The 17689-nt window shown below is 39.2% G+C and overlaps 1 protein-coding gene across 1 annotated transcript in view; it reads right to left on the bottom strand.

Annotated features, from left to right (window-relative positions):
• Window positions 1-13551, bottom strand: part of sema3h (sema domain, immunoglobulin domain (Ig), short basic domain, secreted, (semaphorin) 3H) — a 50822-nt gene extending 37271 nt beyond the window's left edge. Inside the window, exon 1 of the mRNA XM_053317922.1 lies at window positions 13452-13551. Coding sequence (XP_053173897.1) covers window positions 13452-13551 — 100 coding nt within the window. The remainder of the gene's footprint in view (window positions 1-13451) is intronic.
• Between the last annotated feature and the right edge of the window lie 4138 nt (window positions 13552-17689).

The following is a 17689-nucleotide window of genomic DNA, read 5'->3' as shown; positions in this document are numbered from 1 at the left end:
ACACTAACCCTTTCTCTCTGTTTGGTTAAAAAATATGTGGCTTTCTTTATACTAAACACACCATCACACACATGCATGCACAGAATTTGTTTTTTAAATTTTCATCAAATCTCCCATTTTAAGCTCATCACAATGAATGGCTCTTATTCAGGATGAAAAAAAACACATTCTTTTCTTCACCACACACACATTCACAGACCCTTGACTCAGTCGTGAAACACCAGCTGCACCCACCCCGCCCTTACACTTGGGACAGTTGCCTTGGCAACAGCAACCATGCCGACATAATTTGTGAGGGTGTGTGTGTGGTGGGTCGAGGGGTGTCTCTTGGCCTTGCCCCCACAACGTCAAACACACAGACACACACGCAGCTCAGATGAATGATTTGGCCCACACCTCTCATCAACAGTTTGGCTAAAACACAGAGGGCAGTTTGGAATAATAGAGTGTTTTTCCAAGACATCAAAGCCATTTAGTTAATGGGAGGGCACACACACATGCATACCATCAACCACACACATTTACAGATTTGTGTCTCATTGAAGGAGACAAAAAGTGTCAAATGTGCCACACAGCCTGGCTATCAGTCACTGCCAACATTCAACAGGATGTTAACACACACACACCTGCCAACACTAAATTAAATCCTCTGCCATTATCAACCAAACATGGTCACAGTAGGTCAACCAATCAACCTCACAGTCTATGATCACTTCTGCATGGATGCTTTGAGAAGTCATGGTGAAAGCACTGGTGAAAGTTTTCATCTGTGGTTTGTGATGACTATCGACCCGCAGGCAATCTGTTCTTCAAGTCTGCGGTCTTTTCAGAAACTCTGAATTAAAATTGATTTTTTTTAAATGACCCTCAGCTCCCAGATGCCTTCAAATTACATTGAAAGCTGGAAGAACAATCTGATGCCAAAATAGCGAGTTGTTTTGCAGGATTGTGCAGCGGCCCAGAGACGGGGACACAAAGCAAAGAATTTCAGAACAATAACAGACACTACTTTATAAAGTGGTTAAAGCTGGTTTAAGATTATAGATCGACTATAATCACGTTTCACAAAGATGACGAGCAAAAATGTGGCTACTTCACTTTACAATATTTCTTCACAAATTACCATTTTATCCTCAAACTTTAGCCTGAAGTTTGATTTATTTCAGCACAGGCAATAAAACAAAACCCCTCTGTATCATTCTCTAATTTTCATGGTTACTGTGAAAAAATAGAAAATGAGTATATTTAACAGAAAAAAGAAGTTCTTGTTCTATGAAAGCGGTGCAATCTGCTCCCTCTCCACACACTCACACACACACACGCCTGCTGAATGCAGCCACTCTTATCAGCATCAAGTTGACAGCGGGGTGAACGAGGGTCACGACCTCTGATCCAAGCCAATTGGCCTCTGACTCCTGTCATTGGGAATCAAAGGCGGAAAAAGTTAAGATGTAAAAGAACAGAAACGCTGAGACATAATCCTACTGGTGCACGCAAGCACACACACACACACACACAGACACACAAGGTGAAAATGCCTGAGCATGAATGGTCCCTTTATATTGATGCCAGCGTCTGCCTGTCCATATTTGCCTCTTAGAGTGTCTGTTTTTGTTTACATAGCACTTGTGCATTTATATGTGTGTATGTGTGTGTGTGTGTGTGTGTGTGTGTGTGTCAGTGGTAGGTATTTTTATCCATGGTGAACATTAGATTAAAGGCTGCTGGTCATGGGAGCTCTGATGGACCTCGATGTGATTAGAGCAAATGTGTGGCGTGTGATACAGCTAAGAACATTCCTGCATTGCACCACATTCACTCGGACATACACACACACACACATACACACATGCACGCAAACCCATACACATGCATGCACAGCAATGCATCTGTGTGTCGTGGTTCTCATGAACAAACACACTTGCACACGAGCAGAAAGATCAACTTTACATAAACATGTAGGTAAATACTCCTGGACGCCAATTCAAGATGAAGCTTCTGGTTTGTGCCATCTTTGTCTCTTGTCTTTTAGTCACAAGGCAGTTCCTCCTAATCTGAAGCTACAGCCTCGCAGTAAAAACATTTTCACATCGACACTTTCTATTAAAGGGAAAACATACAGCAGACTTGCCATTATCTTAGATTATGCCCTGATATTGAAAACCAAGACTGATTTTAAATTAACCATCAGCACTGTACGCATTATCTCAATTACAACGTAGGGTGCAGTTCAGACATTAATCATATGATACTAAACAATGATGTTTCAAATGAATTAATTACATGTTCATTTCATTTACATTCATTGGTTTAACAGTTATAGATTCGTGGCAACACTGTTAGGATCGATTCAGACACCATGAAGTTGAATCTCAGATTGTAGGAAACACACTGACAGACAAAGACCGTGTTCTTCTTGATAAGTGTTTCAAATATTTCCTCATTTAAATTAAAGGTAACTACTGGTCTAATAAACAAGATTACGCTTTTAAAATACATTTTCAGTTGTTGGCTAGCAAGAGGCTGCTAAAATTGTTTGTCAATATGCCTAAAACATACAGTGAACAGTTTCATCAAAGTTTTAAATCAGTGCTCAGCCTATATTAGGCTGCAGGTAACCATAGCAACAGCACTAAAGAGATTAAAGCAGAGATTCTCACATAAACGGTTATTGGCTGTGGAATGTCACAAATATTGGATACTCATAGAACAAATGTGCACTCTTTTCTACAATGAGGTTTGTGTGCTACTTCCATTAGTTACGGCAAGCAATTTTAGTGCTTGTCATTGTCTTTAAATAGTGTTTGCCGTTGTGTATGCAAAGTGTTTTACAAAATTTGAATTCTTGTCACGTAAAGCAGCAGGTTTGTTGCTCAGAAATATCAACTTCTGAATTAAATATGCACCAAATGTTGTGTGTCTCAGTTGCTCTCAGTTGTTCTCAAGGTCTTTTTTTCAGTGATGTTTGACATGTCTTCTTGTGGATTAGAGTTCAGCTGTGACTGTCAAGGTGAGGCTGGTGGCCACGGTGCAGGCAGGGACGTCACAACAACAACGTGGGAAAGCAATGAGACAGAACAACTCAGCTAAGAATCCATTAAACATACGGTGAATGTCAGCACTGCTTTTCCATGCGGGCATCACACAGGAACACATAAGGGCGGAGACGACGACCTGACCTACACACTGCTGGACTAGAGGGATGTTTCCTAATTTGGTTAACATGCAGGCAGCGCTGGCTTAATTCCACCATTTATGAACAGTGACAAATTTCAGGGAGGAAACTTTCCAACTGAGTGAAGGACTTGCAGCACATTTCCTTTCCTCAAAGGTAGAAATGACAGCTTTAAAAAGTGATATATAAGAAGAGTTGTGTAAGCCTTGAAGGAGTTGGTGCAGTGAAATTTGAGTGACATATAAGATTCAAATAAAAGACAGGGTGATGAAAGAAGTCTCTCTTTCTTTTGTTATTTCACTCACAGGAGTCAAACTGTTATTTTCCTGGTGTTTTAAAGTGAGTTCTCCTTTATTCTAGACACACACACACACACACTCACACACACACACACGCACTAAAGCTGCAGTAATCATTAATATATCGAATTACTCTCTTACAGCCTACAGCATTGTCCATGTGAGTGTTTTTGTAAGCTACACATGTGTAGGTTTGTTTCTGTGTCTGTGATTGTCTTTGTCCGTCTGTTCGTCTACTCGCTGAGCCCCAGGGAACTTTAGTTGTCTGGTGTAATGCTCCCAGGGGGAGGACTTTGTTGGCTGCGCCACCACAGGGGAGTGGTGGCGGCGGGGGCGAGGAAACCGGGGCACATTTCCTGTGGAAATGGGGTTATCACTTCACCAATTACTGGTGCAATTACAATGGGAGCCTGCAGAAGCCTGGGAACAAAGCCTACAGGCACACAGATGGGCACTCATGTGAAGACATGCACACGTACAAAATCATTTCTAACACATGCAATAAGCAGTTATAAAATCTCACTGTCTCCTTGTCCTAATCCCAGACATTTATGTATTTCGAGATGATTACCATGTCAGATCAAGTGTCCTGGTGCCTTAAATTCCTGGCGTGCTTGGCAGCGGGACACATCAGAATACACACTGAACCCTGACTAATCATAGCTTGTGGTCTTTCACAACTTTCATAATATGTAACAGTGATCAGGCAGGAGGGGAACGAGACAGATGGACATGCTTGTTTTCCCATCAGGGCCTTGTGAGGTAGACTAGATGCAGAATTAGTTGTCTACCACTACGTCACACAGGATGAAACGAAAATTTGTCACGCCCACTGCTAATTTTCATTCCAGACGCGCCACATCTGTAGATCAGACCATTACTGAGATGATATTGTGGAGACTGATGAAGTATCTGTTGCTATAAAAATAAACACAGACATGCATTAATTCATTCATCACTCATGTCACACAAAATAATTCTCCACTCACTGTTTCTCACTTTTGCACATGGGCTAACATTCAAACATATACGCCCACACACACACACAGACACACACACACATACCACAGTAAAATTATAGCCAAACGCACAGACACACTATGTCTGGACTGTGTCACAGACAGACCAGACCCACGTGGACGGCTTGACCTTCGACCTCAGCTCGTATGATTATTCATCATCATCAGACTGTTCAGCTGGGTCGCTGTGCTGCTACGTACACACATTATAGCCCATTTGCTGTTTACTTTTTAAAATAATTTATTTTTTCATCTTTGTTTATCTAAGGGAAGGTTCACTGAGAACACTCATTGTTTTCTCTGTGTCACATTCACACAGTTACAGAGTCTCACGTGGGAGCTGCGTAGTGTAGAGCAATGTTGGTTGAATCTTAACCAGTGACAGCTACAGTGAGCAACAATTTCTCATCCCGATCCTCCAAAATGATTTTCAAGATAAAATATTTAGTCACAATCCTAATGAAAAAGACAATTCTGGTTTCCTTACACTATAGAGGTAATTTTTCATATGCTATTTTCTCATTTAGGTATGAGGACTTGTTGCACTGAGAGCAAAAACCTCCCCAAACAAAAACACCTTTATGACAAAAAAAGTATTATTTGTATTTATTTTCAGTTTTAAAATCATGTCTTTATTTCTTAATAGGGTTTTGGTTAGGGTGTCCACCACCATGCAATCCATCCATAATGAAAAAATGCAAAACATTAATCCCCTCAATGTTCCTTAACACAGACACAGACTTGTGACTACTCTATGCAGGAAAATAATCAGCATGAATTAATCTAAGAGAGTTAAAGACATCACTTTGCTACAGATTATGTATGTCCACGCCCAACAGAGTGAAAAATCACTGCAGTCCTTAAATATGTCTGTGGTTTCTACTTCTTGGCTCAGCCTCAAAGCGTGCTGCACAGACAGAATGTTTCATGGATATTTGCTTTGCGCAAATGGGCCATATCTCTACATCTTTAAAATGAGCAGCCGTCAAAAAAAAAAAAAAAAAAAAAAGGTAGCTTCCTCATGAAGCTTATATATAGTCATGACATGTACACTGACTGAGCTTTAAATTTACAGTCAGCTTTGAAGGTCAAATTTATGACCAATCCTAGAAGATAAAAACACACTATCTGCCCTCTCTATTTTCTGATAAGTCCTGGCTCCGTTTAAACAGGAAAAGGAAGTCCGACTTCCAACCTTTTGTGGCACTTGTCTCATCTTCCCATCACTGACAAAACAGGGGGAATCAAATTCTTGTGGTTTCATCTTGTTTACGCGGCCATGGGAACATCAGATCGGTAACACTAAGGCTTAAACATCAAATGTTTTGTGTCCATTCATTTGAGGCATGACTGGATTTTACTACCTGACATTTTATTTAAGGTCATCTTATAATCAATTTGTCCACTTTCTTCACAGTCAAATCAGGAATTTATTTTGCTATAATGTGGGAGGGCATCTGGTGGCTTTTAGTTAAAAATAAACTACCATTCAACACTCAGTGAAAGCAGGAATAAACTCAGCTGAAGTGCCTTTAAGCAAGAAAACTGAATCCACAAACAGACAAACTCAAGACTTCAAATGTCACCTCTCCTTTTTCATCTGTCTCTTTTGTGTTATACACTAGGGCAGATATGTCATGAGAGTAATTACTGAATGTACTTGTTAGTTGAAAAGGCAAGCTGTCTTGATTTACTTGCTTATTGTGGCACCTTGCTGCTTGTTTTTTAGACTTTAAATAACAGTATATTTTAAGATAAGCTTTGTTTAATATGAAATCCAGTAATCGACCCCAAAAATGACTGTAACCTCAGAAATACATACAATTTGAATACAAATGTCTACGAGTAGAAATATGCTGTAATCCACTATTGTACACGCAGTGACAGCTTAATATCGACCACGACTCTACGCGCCCTCATATCCTGCGTTTTCCAGTCTGCGTCTCCAGTTGTCCTAATCTACAGCTAATGAGGTAAACTTGTTGTACGAGTTGCTCTTAGCGCTGCTGATCCTGTCTACTTCTGGCTCCCTGCTGGCCAGCAAGTCAAATGTGACTTTGTGGATTAAAGTAAAAGGAATGCTGTCAGAATACATGTTCACACAGGGCTGAAAAAAGCTGAAAAACAACACACGATGTCCGGATAAGGATTACTAAAACTTTTTCCAGCCAATATATAAAAAATGATGAATGTATTCACCTGAGATCTTTAAAAGAACTGTTGACTTCTTTTTCTGGTTTCAGTTTTGTATTTATACTTAATTTTTTATAGAGTTCGACTTACAGCGAACAGCAGACTAAAGTTAAATCCCCTGGTTGCTTTTGCACAGCACCTGAGTTCTAAGAGTAAAACTTTTATTGCGTCTCTTGAATGATATATAGGAAAGAAATGCTGACAGTGAGAACCAGGGAGGAGAGGTAAGAGACTCCGCTCTAACTTATTGACAGAAGGGCAGATTGAAGTAAATTAATACTTAAGGGAAATGGAGGAAATATGAAGCTTGTAAGTTTTTTAGCTTAATTACAGGCTTCAGGCTAAAGATAACCTCTGATATTAATGCCAGAAACCTCTCGAGGGTGAATTTACAGCATGTCCACTGTTGTCAGGGGCTGTTGTTGCCAAAGCAAGGGTGTAATTAGACTCCTTTTGGTGCCTCTGTCCAAAGGGAGCAGAAAACCCTCAAGCACCAAGACCCTTAATCAGGGCTTTTAATGTCCTAGGAAGGATGTAAAGTTTGGTCACAGAGAAAATTTAATGGAGTCCTTCATATAATCTGGAGTATTTTCAAGAACCTGGGTTAAAGCAATACCTTACATTTAGTCATATTAGCCTCCAAACAACCTGCAAAATCAGGTCTTCTTTACGTGGAGAGTTTCCAGAGGAAACAGCTGCCTGACAGGAGTCTTTTCTGTAGTGTGCGATGAGCAAACAGCTGCGTTTGACTTGATTAGTGACAAGCGACGGTAGCGCCACCGTTGGGGACTGCTTCCATTAAAATTAATAATGGAGAATAGCCTGATTCTGTGCCAGATAACCGTCCCAGTGAAATCCACATATCAGCAACATCCCCAGCCCAGAGCCTGGAAAGCTCTGGCCTAGATAGAAACAGATCTGAAAGAATAAATGAATAATGAAATATCTCTTGATTTTTAATATTGCTGTGAAGGCTTTTGTGCTTTGTTAAAACACAGGGGGAAGAGAAAGGTGAGGCTGGATATAGGAGGAGGAAGATGTGCAATATACAATACCAGTCAAAGGTTTGGACACACCTTCCTACCCACTTGAATAAGACTCAAACTCAGACTCATTTCATTGTCATTTCTTTCACCAGGGAACATGGGGGGGAAAAAACGAAACACAGTGCTCAGGTTCAGGTGCTAAATTAAAATATATAAATAAATATGTTTACTAAAAAAAAACATATATGTGTATGTAAATATGTATATAAATATGAAAGAATCACTAAAAAATAAACAGCAACTAAAGTGCAACAGCATCAAGTGCAACCTCTAATAATAATAAGTGTGTCCAAACTTTTGACTGTACACCAAGGACCAGGTTTCTTCCCTGAAAACCACTATGAAACTGATCAAATAAAACTTGGGCTTTATATAGACATCATGAATCTTTAATCTGTTTCACCAAAGATTTAAGTTTCATCTGAGTGCAAGAAATGTAGGTGAGTCACACCGAACGTCTCAGACTGATTCCCAGACTAGTTGGGGAAAAAAAGATCCTTAAGGTATTCAATCCTAAATACTGTATAATTATAACTGCCAAAGTGAGGAGATATAATGCTACATTCCTGTATTGCTGGAAAGATGACAGTTTCTAATTTTCTACTGTAATGAGAATGCATGGCCTGTCAAGTTGATATTGATTTTAGTGTTGGTTTATTATCCACAAAATACATCCTTAATTTCAGAAAAAACAAAATGCATAAAAGCTTCTAAATTGCTATCTTAAGTTGTTAAATTAGATAACGCTAACACATATTACTCAGAGCAAGATTATTATTATCAGTAAAATACCTGTTTCTCTGAGCTTGAGCTCAGTTAAGTGTTATTTATTCAACATTTTTCACAGTTTAAGAGACTTTTGTCGGTGACCAAGATGCTATAACAAGCCAGGACAGCAAAAATGTTGTGTTGACATAGCCTACGTTTTTTTTTTAAATTATTGTAATGAATCCCCTTTTGTGGAAGGGGTTTAGGTCTAGTGACAGCTGCTGGTTTATGTGTCTTTAGGCTTGTCAGCTACTTAACGTCCTTCTACTTTACTGAATACAGCCAGCTCATCTGGGTTTTGTATGGACGCAGCTGTTTAGGATTCCATACATTTCTTCAGCATTTTTTGTCACTGGGGATTATTGGGCAACACATACCTGGCGTTTTAGGAATACTTACTTCGTCCTTATAATAAATAATATAAATAAAGAGCATAAACAACATAAAGATAAATACTGGAGTTTTCAAGGACATATCGTAACTACAGCTTTTATTTGTGCTACACACGTTTCTCAGAGGAAACCTGAATGAAAAATTTTACAAACATGCATCTGGACACTTATGAACTAATCTTCTTTGTATTATAACCAAGCAATTTGCATGTTAATAGCATAGAATTACTGCAAGGACTAATTTACATTTACATTACAATTTGGGCATTTGTCCAGGAACTAACAGCAGGATCAGTTTGAATGCCTGAATAACAACCGTCACAAGCAATCAGGAGTACAGGGGTCAAAGGTCAGAGCCAATGTCCTCATTCATACCAAACAAACTCTTATGATTCAGTTTAGTATTCTCCAGTGACTGTTTAACATTAAATGTCTACAGCAAAGCAATCCACTAAGTGAATGCTGTATGAATAAAACATGATTCTGAATCTCCTATTCTCCATGTGAGGAAATAGATTCACACTGACTTAATAAATCCTCCAACCCTCCTCTGAATCGTTGATGGAGTTTTGTTCTGTGATTGTAACGATGAATTCTCATGTGACACGTATTAGTTTGAAAGAAGGTGCAGATGGTACTATGACAGCAGCTATGATTGTTGTGTGAATTTGTGTGTACAGTGAGCACATATAAGACCTTCTCAAAAATGTGTTGTTGTATGTAACTGTACATACTTGCATGTCTGTGTATGTGTTTGTGTGTGACTTGAGTCTTTTGAATGTTGTGTGTGGGGGGCACAGAAATGGTATCTCTATCTCTAACTGCCATCTATCATTAAGAAAATCACACTACCATTCACTGAATGGCTGGGATAATGCACTCATTACACTCAAGTGTGTGTGCTTGTGTGTGTGTGTGTGTGCTTGTGTGTGTGGGTGTGTGTGTGTAGCTCACTCCTGCATATGGGCAACATGAAGTTTGAGTGAATTACTGGAATAATTTAGTCATTAAGAGTGAGATTGGGGGGCGGGGGGGGGGGGGTTAGGAGGTAATCAGGCATATGTTTAAGTATTTAAAGCTGGGGTTTTTTCAGACACATGAAGCTGTCTGGTCAGTCAGTCTGATTACACTTCACCAATCAGAACAAAGCTCACAAGCGGTGAAAGGACTAACAGTGAGGAAATTGGAGTATTTTGGATATTTAGATGGGCAGTCTGGCTGTGATTTTACCATCATAACCATCACCCAAACTACAGCTCACATTATCTAAAAAGCCAGCAGGTGGATATAATCCATACTTTATCCAAATTACATACGATCGTACATACTAAAACTATGGATATAGAAGAAAATCGAATCGTTTCCCTCAAGATTTAGTACTTCATCTTTTGTTTTCCAAGTTCTTTCTGTTTTGCAATGGGGTTTTTTCTCACCATCATGCACAACTTCTTAAAAAGAAAAAAAAACACTGTTCCCCAATGTGCATTGCAATGTGGAATAAAAGCATCCATCTAAAGCACAGATATACTACGTATTCAAAGCCTAGTCGGAAACAGTAGTTCAGACTGGGGATGCAGATTCAGCTTACCATTCCAGCTGGTAGGCTGAATAAAACAGTGTACTGCTGCTGCCAGGTGAAATCTGTCTATGTCTCATTTTCAGCTTGATGGATTTCAGAGTTGCTCAATTGTGGTTTTGAATGTGTTTCAAAAACAGTGGCTGGAGTAGTTTCTCACCAACAGGGGAAATTAAAATGTAAAAATCATCTCAATTATAAGGTGTTTAGTCTGCTGAGGAGTACAGTTCACAGCTGGTTTGCTTCCAATATCATGCATAAACAAGTGTTGCTAGTATGAGAATGAATGAGCACTATTATGGTTTTGAGTCAAATTTTCACCTTTGCTTGCTAAATTGCTCTGTTTATAAAGCAGGTAATTCAGGCTTCACGCTTTGTTGCTCTATATATTATATTATTTACTTACACTTGTATATGAACAGGTTTATTGAATGCCTGAATAAACTGCATATGTTGCATACATTTTGGTTGGTAGATTCAATATTATTTTGGTTTCAATTTTTTTCTTGCTTTCCTCTATCATTATTTTGCTGCTGCAACACTCCCATTAAATCTCCAGGATGTGTTGGGTTTCTGTTTCATAGTTCCTTATAAAAGCCAATTTTCTTCAATCAGGGGGTGAAATACTTCACTTAAATGTCAGCCTCTACTGGTTTTTCAATTAGTTTTTAGCTAGGAGTTACACAGACGAGGGAAAATCAAAGTGTACAGTGTCTCTGAACTACCAAACAACCTCAGTGTCAAAGTGTTTAAGTGGAGCTGGAATCTTTTTCTAATTACAGCGATTCCGCAACGAAAATCTTCTCCTTCTGTCTATGAAAAAAACCTCAGTGGTGATGAGAAGGGAACCACAGCATAAAGCTCCCACAGAGAGGGACAAACAGTGCACTCACAATCCCCACACACATCACACCACACATTTTTTCTTGTTTTCTTTCCAAAAACAAGCATACTGGCCACTGTAGATATAAGACATACACACTTGCACACACACACACACACACACACACACACACACAGACCTCATGAGAGAAATACACAACAAAGAATAAGGTGGGCAGAGCTCCTGGAATTGAAACAGCTCTATTTAAGTGCATGCACACAAGCTCATATCTTCAAAGTGACTTAAAACAGAAACACAGATGTGCACCAATACTCGCACATACTTCCACACACTGCATGCACACATCCAAGTACACGCACATACTGAAGCACAGAGATGCACATACTCACAGGGATACTTCAGCACCTCTTTACATTTTCACATTCAGATTTCATTAGAGTTAAATTCCCACCTGGGAGAATCCAATAAGGTTTTCCTTCTCCCTCTCACTGTACTTTCTAGGTCACGATTGGTCGACTCCTGCCTTATCACATCCACTTCACAAACCCTTTGTGTTTTTGGCTTATGTAAGAACATGTAATCACTCAGTTTCTTAGTCTACTGTGTCTCTGGTAAACATGATTAAAGAGAGATGAGTTTATCTTGCAGTAACTAAAGGCCAGGACGCCTCAAGAAGGCTTCTCATTTTAAGGTGATTCACTGTAAACAGATCTGTGAGGGCAAAAGATCAAAATCCTAATCTAGTTTTAATTAGAAGATGCAGATCTTTACTCTCTCATTACTTTCACAATTGTGATCCCCAAACAACACAAGTTAAAGTGTTAAATCCTCTCTATTGGTAGGCGCAGACGGGTGGGGCTTATGGCTTCAGGACAATTCTGAGAGTGTCAAATACAATGTTTGTAAAACAAACGCCATCAAATCTTCCTTCTTTTCCCCAATGAGCCAAACCCCACCCCTCTGATGCGCCCACAAGGTTAAAACAAGCGCCAAAAACAATTAGAGGCTTGTGCAGCACCATCTTACACTTCAAGAGGAGCCGTCAGCTCTAATTCGACCACTCATCATCCGACTGAGAGCAGAGTCTGCGCTCCTGCTTGACACTGACATGTTGATTCAACAACATGTCTTTATGCAACGTGCGCATAGCGGCACAAGTGCTTGGAGAAAAAGACACTAGCAGAGCAACGCAATATTCCGTTTTTCAAATCAGCATTATTAATAAATAGGTGAAATTTACTATTTTAGTTGTGTGTCATTTCCTCCCCACTTTTAAGGGGATTCTGTTCTGGGTCTTAAGCTTTTTAAAGCAACCTCTGCATGGATTTCACAGTGCTGGACAGATTGGCCTGGGGCCAAGAAACAATTAATATGGCGGTAATCTGGATCCGGGGGTTTCTGCCATCAGATAATTATTTCTTTGTCAAAGATGTTGAAACCAATAGGCATCGACACTGGATTCTAAATCTTCAGGGGGGCGTTTGTGTTGTCATGAAGTCAGTTTATTACAGGGAGGATGTCTTTGGGTGTGAAGCTTAATTGCTAAATTGTTTCAAAGATGATGGCAAGAGATTTCTACAGAAAGTAAATGTGAAATCTGAAGGCAATAAAATATACATTTGACAGCTTTATTGTTGCTATAAGGCTATAAGGTGACACACTTTAAAACTATGAAAATAAGCCCCAAGTTGTAATAAACTAGTCTTTCTTTGAGGTGTCTTAATAAAACAATCTTTAACTATATAATTTAAGTAAAACTTTTTCTGACATTACAACTGTGTTTGTGAGAGCAAATTAGCACTTATTAAGAGACCTTAGTTAGATATGCAGGAGTTTAAGACAAGGCTTTCACACCCAAACGAGACTTCTGGAGGAAGATACATTTCCATACAGGTGATTACAAACACAGATTAAGTGACACAGCGTGGGAAAGACAAAACGGCAGACGGAGGCAGGTGGAGAGGCAAAAAGGTGGAGGAGGAAAGAATGTAAAGGGAAAAATGAGAAGCGGTGCGTCATTCAGTCACCTGCTTGTGAGTGAAGAACAAGTGAAAGGGACAGAAGAATTAGACAGTAAGAGAGAAGAAAAACTTGAAATACTGAAAAGAAACAGGGAAGAATTGAAATGTCTCCTCTTACCAGAGTATGTGAACTGCAGTCTTGGTTGAGATGCTCTCCATGCCCCCGTTAAGGTGGCCCCGAGGTGGGCTAGCAGGACCGCTGTCACCGGCCAATACATCTTCCTCCTTACACACACAAACACGCACTGAGCTTGAGTGTGAGTCCAATTCAGACCAATTCAAGCAAGTGTCAAAACAGTTTTAGTCAAAAGCTCAGTGTTGTATTCGGGTGAAGTTCTGCACACACAGACACACACACAGATACACACACACTCTTAGTCCAGAGTGCTGCACTGTTAAAAAACACAATTTGAATCCAATTAGAGAGTAAGTCCAAGTCACAAAGATGCTGAATCCAAACACTCTTACTGTCCAAGTGTTTAGGGCTTGAGTAAGTCCAGATCCTGAAGATAATTCACCACTCCTTACAAGACAGCACTCACATGCACTTCACCATCTGTGTATTTTGTGTGTTTATGTGGCTTTTTTCAGTGTGTGTGGGCTTCAGAGATGGTAGGGAAAATGTAAAAAAAAAAAACTAAGTAGTCTCTCCGCTGCCTCCTCGCAGCTTGACAGCTCTCTTCTGTTCTGTCTCTCGTCCCAGCTCCTCTCTGCATGTGACTGCGCTCTCTCTCTCTCTCTCTCTCTCTCTCTCTCACTCTCTCTCTCTCTCTCTGTCTGAGAGGCGGAGGGAACACAATCCCAAATCATTGTAGCCACCCTGCACACACACAAATGCAGGCACGCACAGCTATTCACTGCTCTGGGAAAACTAAGTTAAAATGGAAATTGTCATCTTTATTCAACTCTCTCACTCTCATTTTCTTTTTCTATCACTTCTCTTCTCCTACCTGCTTTTTTCATTTTGCACCCACTCTCATTTCTTTTGTAAAAAAAAAAGATAAAGTTCTTTTATGTAGTACTTTTTATACCTAGAGACTACAGAGCTTCACACAATAATACAATAAGACAAACTAAATAAAAAGTGAAAATGTAGATAAGGTAGGAATGCCAAAAATGACAGAAAAAATGACAAGAAAAGATTTTTTTTTTTTAAATTAGAATTACCTCAAAACTATGACAAAGTGGGTCAGAGCACACTTTTTGTACCATTTACACCTCATATATTTCAAACCATGCTCTCTGTTTGTTTGATTGGTTCTTTATTTGTAGCATTGTAAACACTTGCTATCCTGGGTTTGTGTCTGTTTCTTTGTTCTAACTTCATCCACAATCACCTTGACTTAGGTAAAGTGGGTGTGGTATGGGGTTGAGTATGTTAATGTTGTATGTTAATCAGTATGTCTATAGCAGGTCTCTTGACAATATAGTGAGGACAAATATTTTTTTTACTTCAAGTTGATATGAGTTGAGTTTTCCAACAGTTTTAAAATTAGCTGTTTATTTGTTTGTTGTTTTCTTTTCATTTTATGTTACATGTGATCTATTGCACATTATAAATGATATAGTCTTGTGAGTCTGTCACTTTCCATCTTCCTTCACTTTCAGGAGAAGTTTAAAATTAGATACTGATGTTGCAAATCTCTGTTTGTCACTGAGGTCATTGACTTATGGTGCCCTCAGTGAAACTTTGCCCCCCTTTATTCTAAGATCTCCATTTGACTCAAGAGATATAATGTGAGGCCAAGCCATGAAATGCATTCAAACTAATGATTAAGATCTAAAAATCAATTCTGCAACCAACATTCTCTTTCTGTCTGTATACCAAAGTCTCTCTCCTCTGTCTCATTATTTTCTCTGTTTCCACTCATAACCCAAATGCAATCATTAAAGCCTGCGCCTTCTTTCTTGCTCTGTTATTTTCATTAGATGGCTGCTCACTGGGGTACAGCAGTGCAGGCTGAATTTTTCACCAGCTCAAGTTCAATCAGCGGCTAGCGGGGACAATTTATTCATTCTCGGGGATAAATAATGAATTTAGGTTGCGTGCAAATGAACAAGTATATACTCCCTCTAAGGATTTCTGATTCGTAAAAGATTTATTCCCCACACTTGTTTGTTATAGTGTAATTAGTGCAGTTTTTATTTCTAAATATGACCCAGCAATTAGTTAAATTATATGATTAAAAGTCCTCTGACCCAGTGTTTACTCAACCTCACAACCACTTTTAATTGGTTGAGAGAAAAGCCGGTAAAACAAGCTTGTTAATTGAGTTATCAATAGACTCAATAAACCTTTTGTGATGGCACGACTCCCGGCTGGGGTGACCTTGAGCAAGATGCTACTGAAGCCTCATGTTTTTATAATTAACATTAAATGTTTCAGTTGTTGATATCACTCTGATGAAAACTCCATCATTGCCTCAATTTTTACACATATAATGAGCTATTTGTCCTTCTTTATGTTTACTACTCACCTCTCATTGCTGTGCTGTCTCTGTTCAGATCAGCCAGGGCTCGCCTGTCAATGAAAAACGGAGCAGGTAATATTGCGAATTTGAATTTCCTGTTCCTATAGGTGGTGCTCTTTTCTTTGTCACTGTTATAATAGAAAATACCTTCCACCCTGGCCAGTTCCTGTACATATTTAATGACGAAAAATGCATCAATGTTGTGCGACTGACAACCTTTCAGAAGCTATACAATCTTGGAGCTACAACAGTTCTTTAATGCTGCTTATGTTTACTTTTCTGCTGCGGCCAAGCAGCTGTAGAGATTGTGCAGATTAGGAAAAACTGATTGCACAGGTTAAAAGTGTAAAAGTTAGGTTTTGCAATTACATTTCAGTGATTGCAAAGCAGGAAACAGCAGACACTGAAGTCATCATTTAAACATGTGTGTCGATGAGTCACCATTCACTTCCTCTTGAATCGAAACTTAATCAACTGAATAAGAACTTAAAAAAATGTAACATTGCGTAATATTTTTATAAAGCTGTCATTTGACCTGTCAGCAAATGGGGGGGGGGGGGGGGGTTTGAATCCATATGCACCATATCCCTAATGAAAAAGACAAGAGGTGACAGAGAGACACAGAACTTGATGAAGCATAGTGTCGTCAGTTTGAAAATGTCACCTCCACCTTCGTCACTTGAAGCTCTCACCATGAAACTGACTTATCAAGATCTTCTAAACTCTCCGGGGCATCGAGATAATTTGACGAGATAATTTGAGGCTCGTCTTCACCTGATCAGTGGGCCTGTTAATTACAACTAATGACCTCCTAGCTAGCTTGAACACAAGGCCTCTGATTTTTCTTTGACAAGGGATGTCAATTAGATAATTAGAGTGTGAGCTGTGGCTGCTGAGATCATTACTGCTCTCAGATCGTACCGCTGCCAGTCTGTATAAACCACATAGTCGCTCAATACTCGTTAACTCCTGCACATTCCCTCTGTTTCATGAGTTGAGTGAGGACCCCATAGATAATGAGCATTCATCATAATGTTCTGTTTGTTGTGTTTCACGAGGTTTATGCCCCCATTTTAGGCTGATATGAAGCCTAATGTCACTAATAGCTACATAGCTACAGATGACAGAAAGTGGTATTAAGACTAATGTAAGTGATATAAATAAAGGGTTAGGGTTTTTTTTTTAATGATTGTTTGCCTCCATATATTCTTCCATTGGAGGTCAAAAATGACACCTTTGACAGGGGAGTTGGAAACAGTGAGGTAATTATTTATTTAATTAATCACAAATTCTTCATTCTTCTATGTAAAATGCAACAGTGAGATTCATATGATGATCTTGAGCCCACCCAACCTGGGTCACTTAACATTATATCATTTAAGGAGGGAAAAGTAAAGATTTCCAACAAATAACCAGCTTCAAAATCCACTAAAAGTTTGATTTGAGCAGGGAGTGATAGCAACGCCCTCTCCTTTACATACAGCAATGAATCTAGAGCTGTGTATTTGTGCTGTAACATTTTTTATCCTGCTTAATAAAAAAGCTTACTGACGCCATAGCCATTTACAGTACATAAATAACATAGTCATAAAAACCAAATATGAAATAGTCATTATTTGGGCCGGTGGAGGGCATTTGTGAGACTATTAATGTAACAGTTATGGAGGACGGGGTGACTGTTATTTCCTATTTTCTAGTGCCACACTGAGCTTGTGAGAGAGTTTAGGTTAACCAAAAAACACCCTTAACGTAACATAAAATCTTAAAATTATTGTAATGGTCCGTGGCTCGTTGTATATGTTACCAAAGAACGGTGTAGGAAGCTCTCAGATGGGTTTTACCTCACAGGTGGGACACTGCTGCCATCTTACGTTTTTTTCCCGCC

This window comes from Scomber japonicus, chromosome 4 (assembly GCF_027409825.1).
Source record: "Scomber japonicus isolate fScoJap1 chromosome 4, fScoJap1.pri, whole genome shotgun sequence".
NCBI lineage: Eukaryota > Metazoa > Chordata > Actinopteri > Scombriformes > Scombridae > Scomber > Scomber japonicus.
Note: the sequence above shows the minus strand (reverse complement) of the source record. Positions and strands in the feature narration are given on the sequence as shown.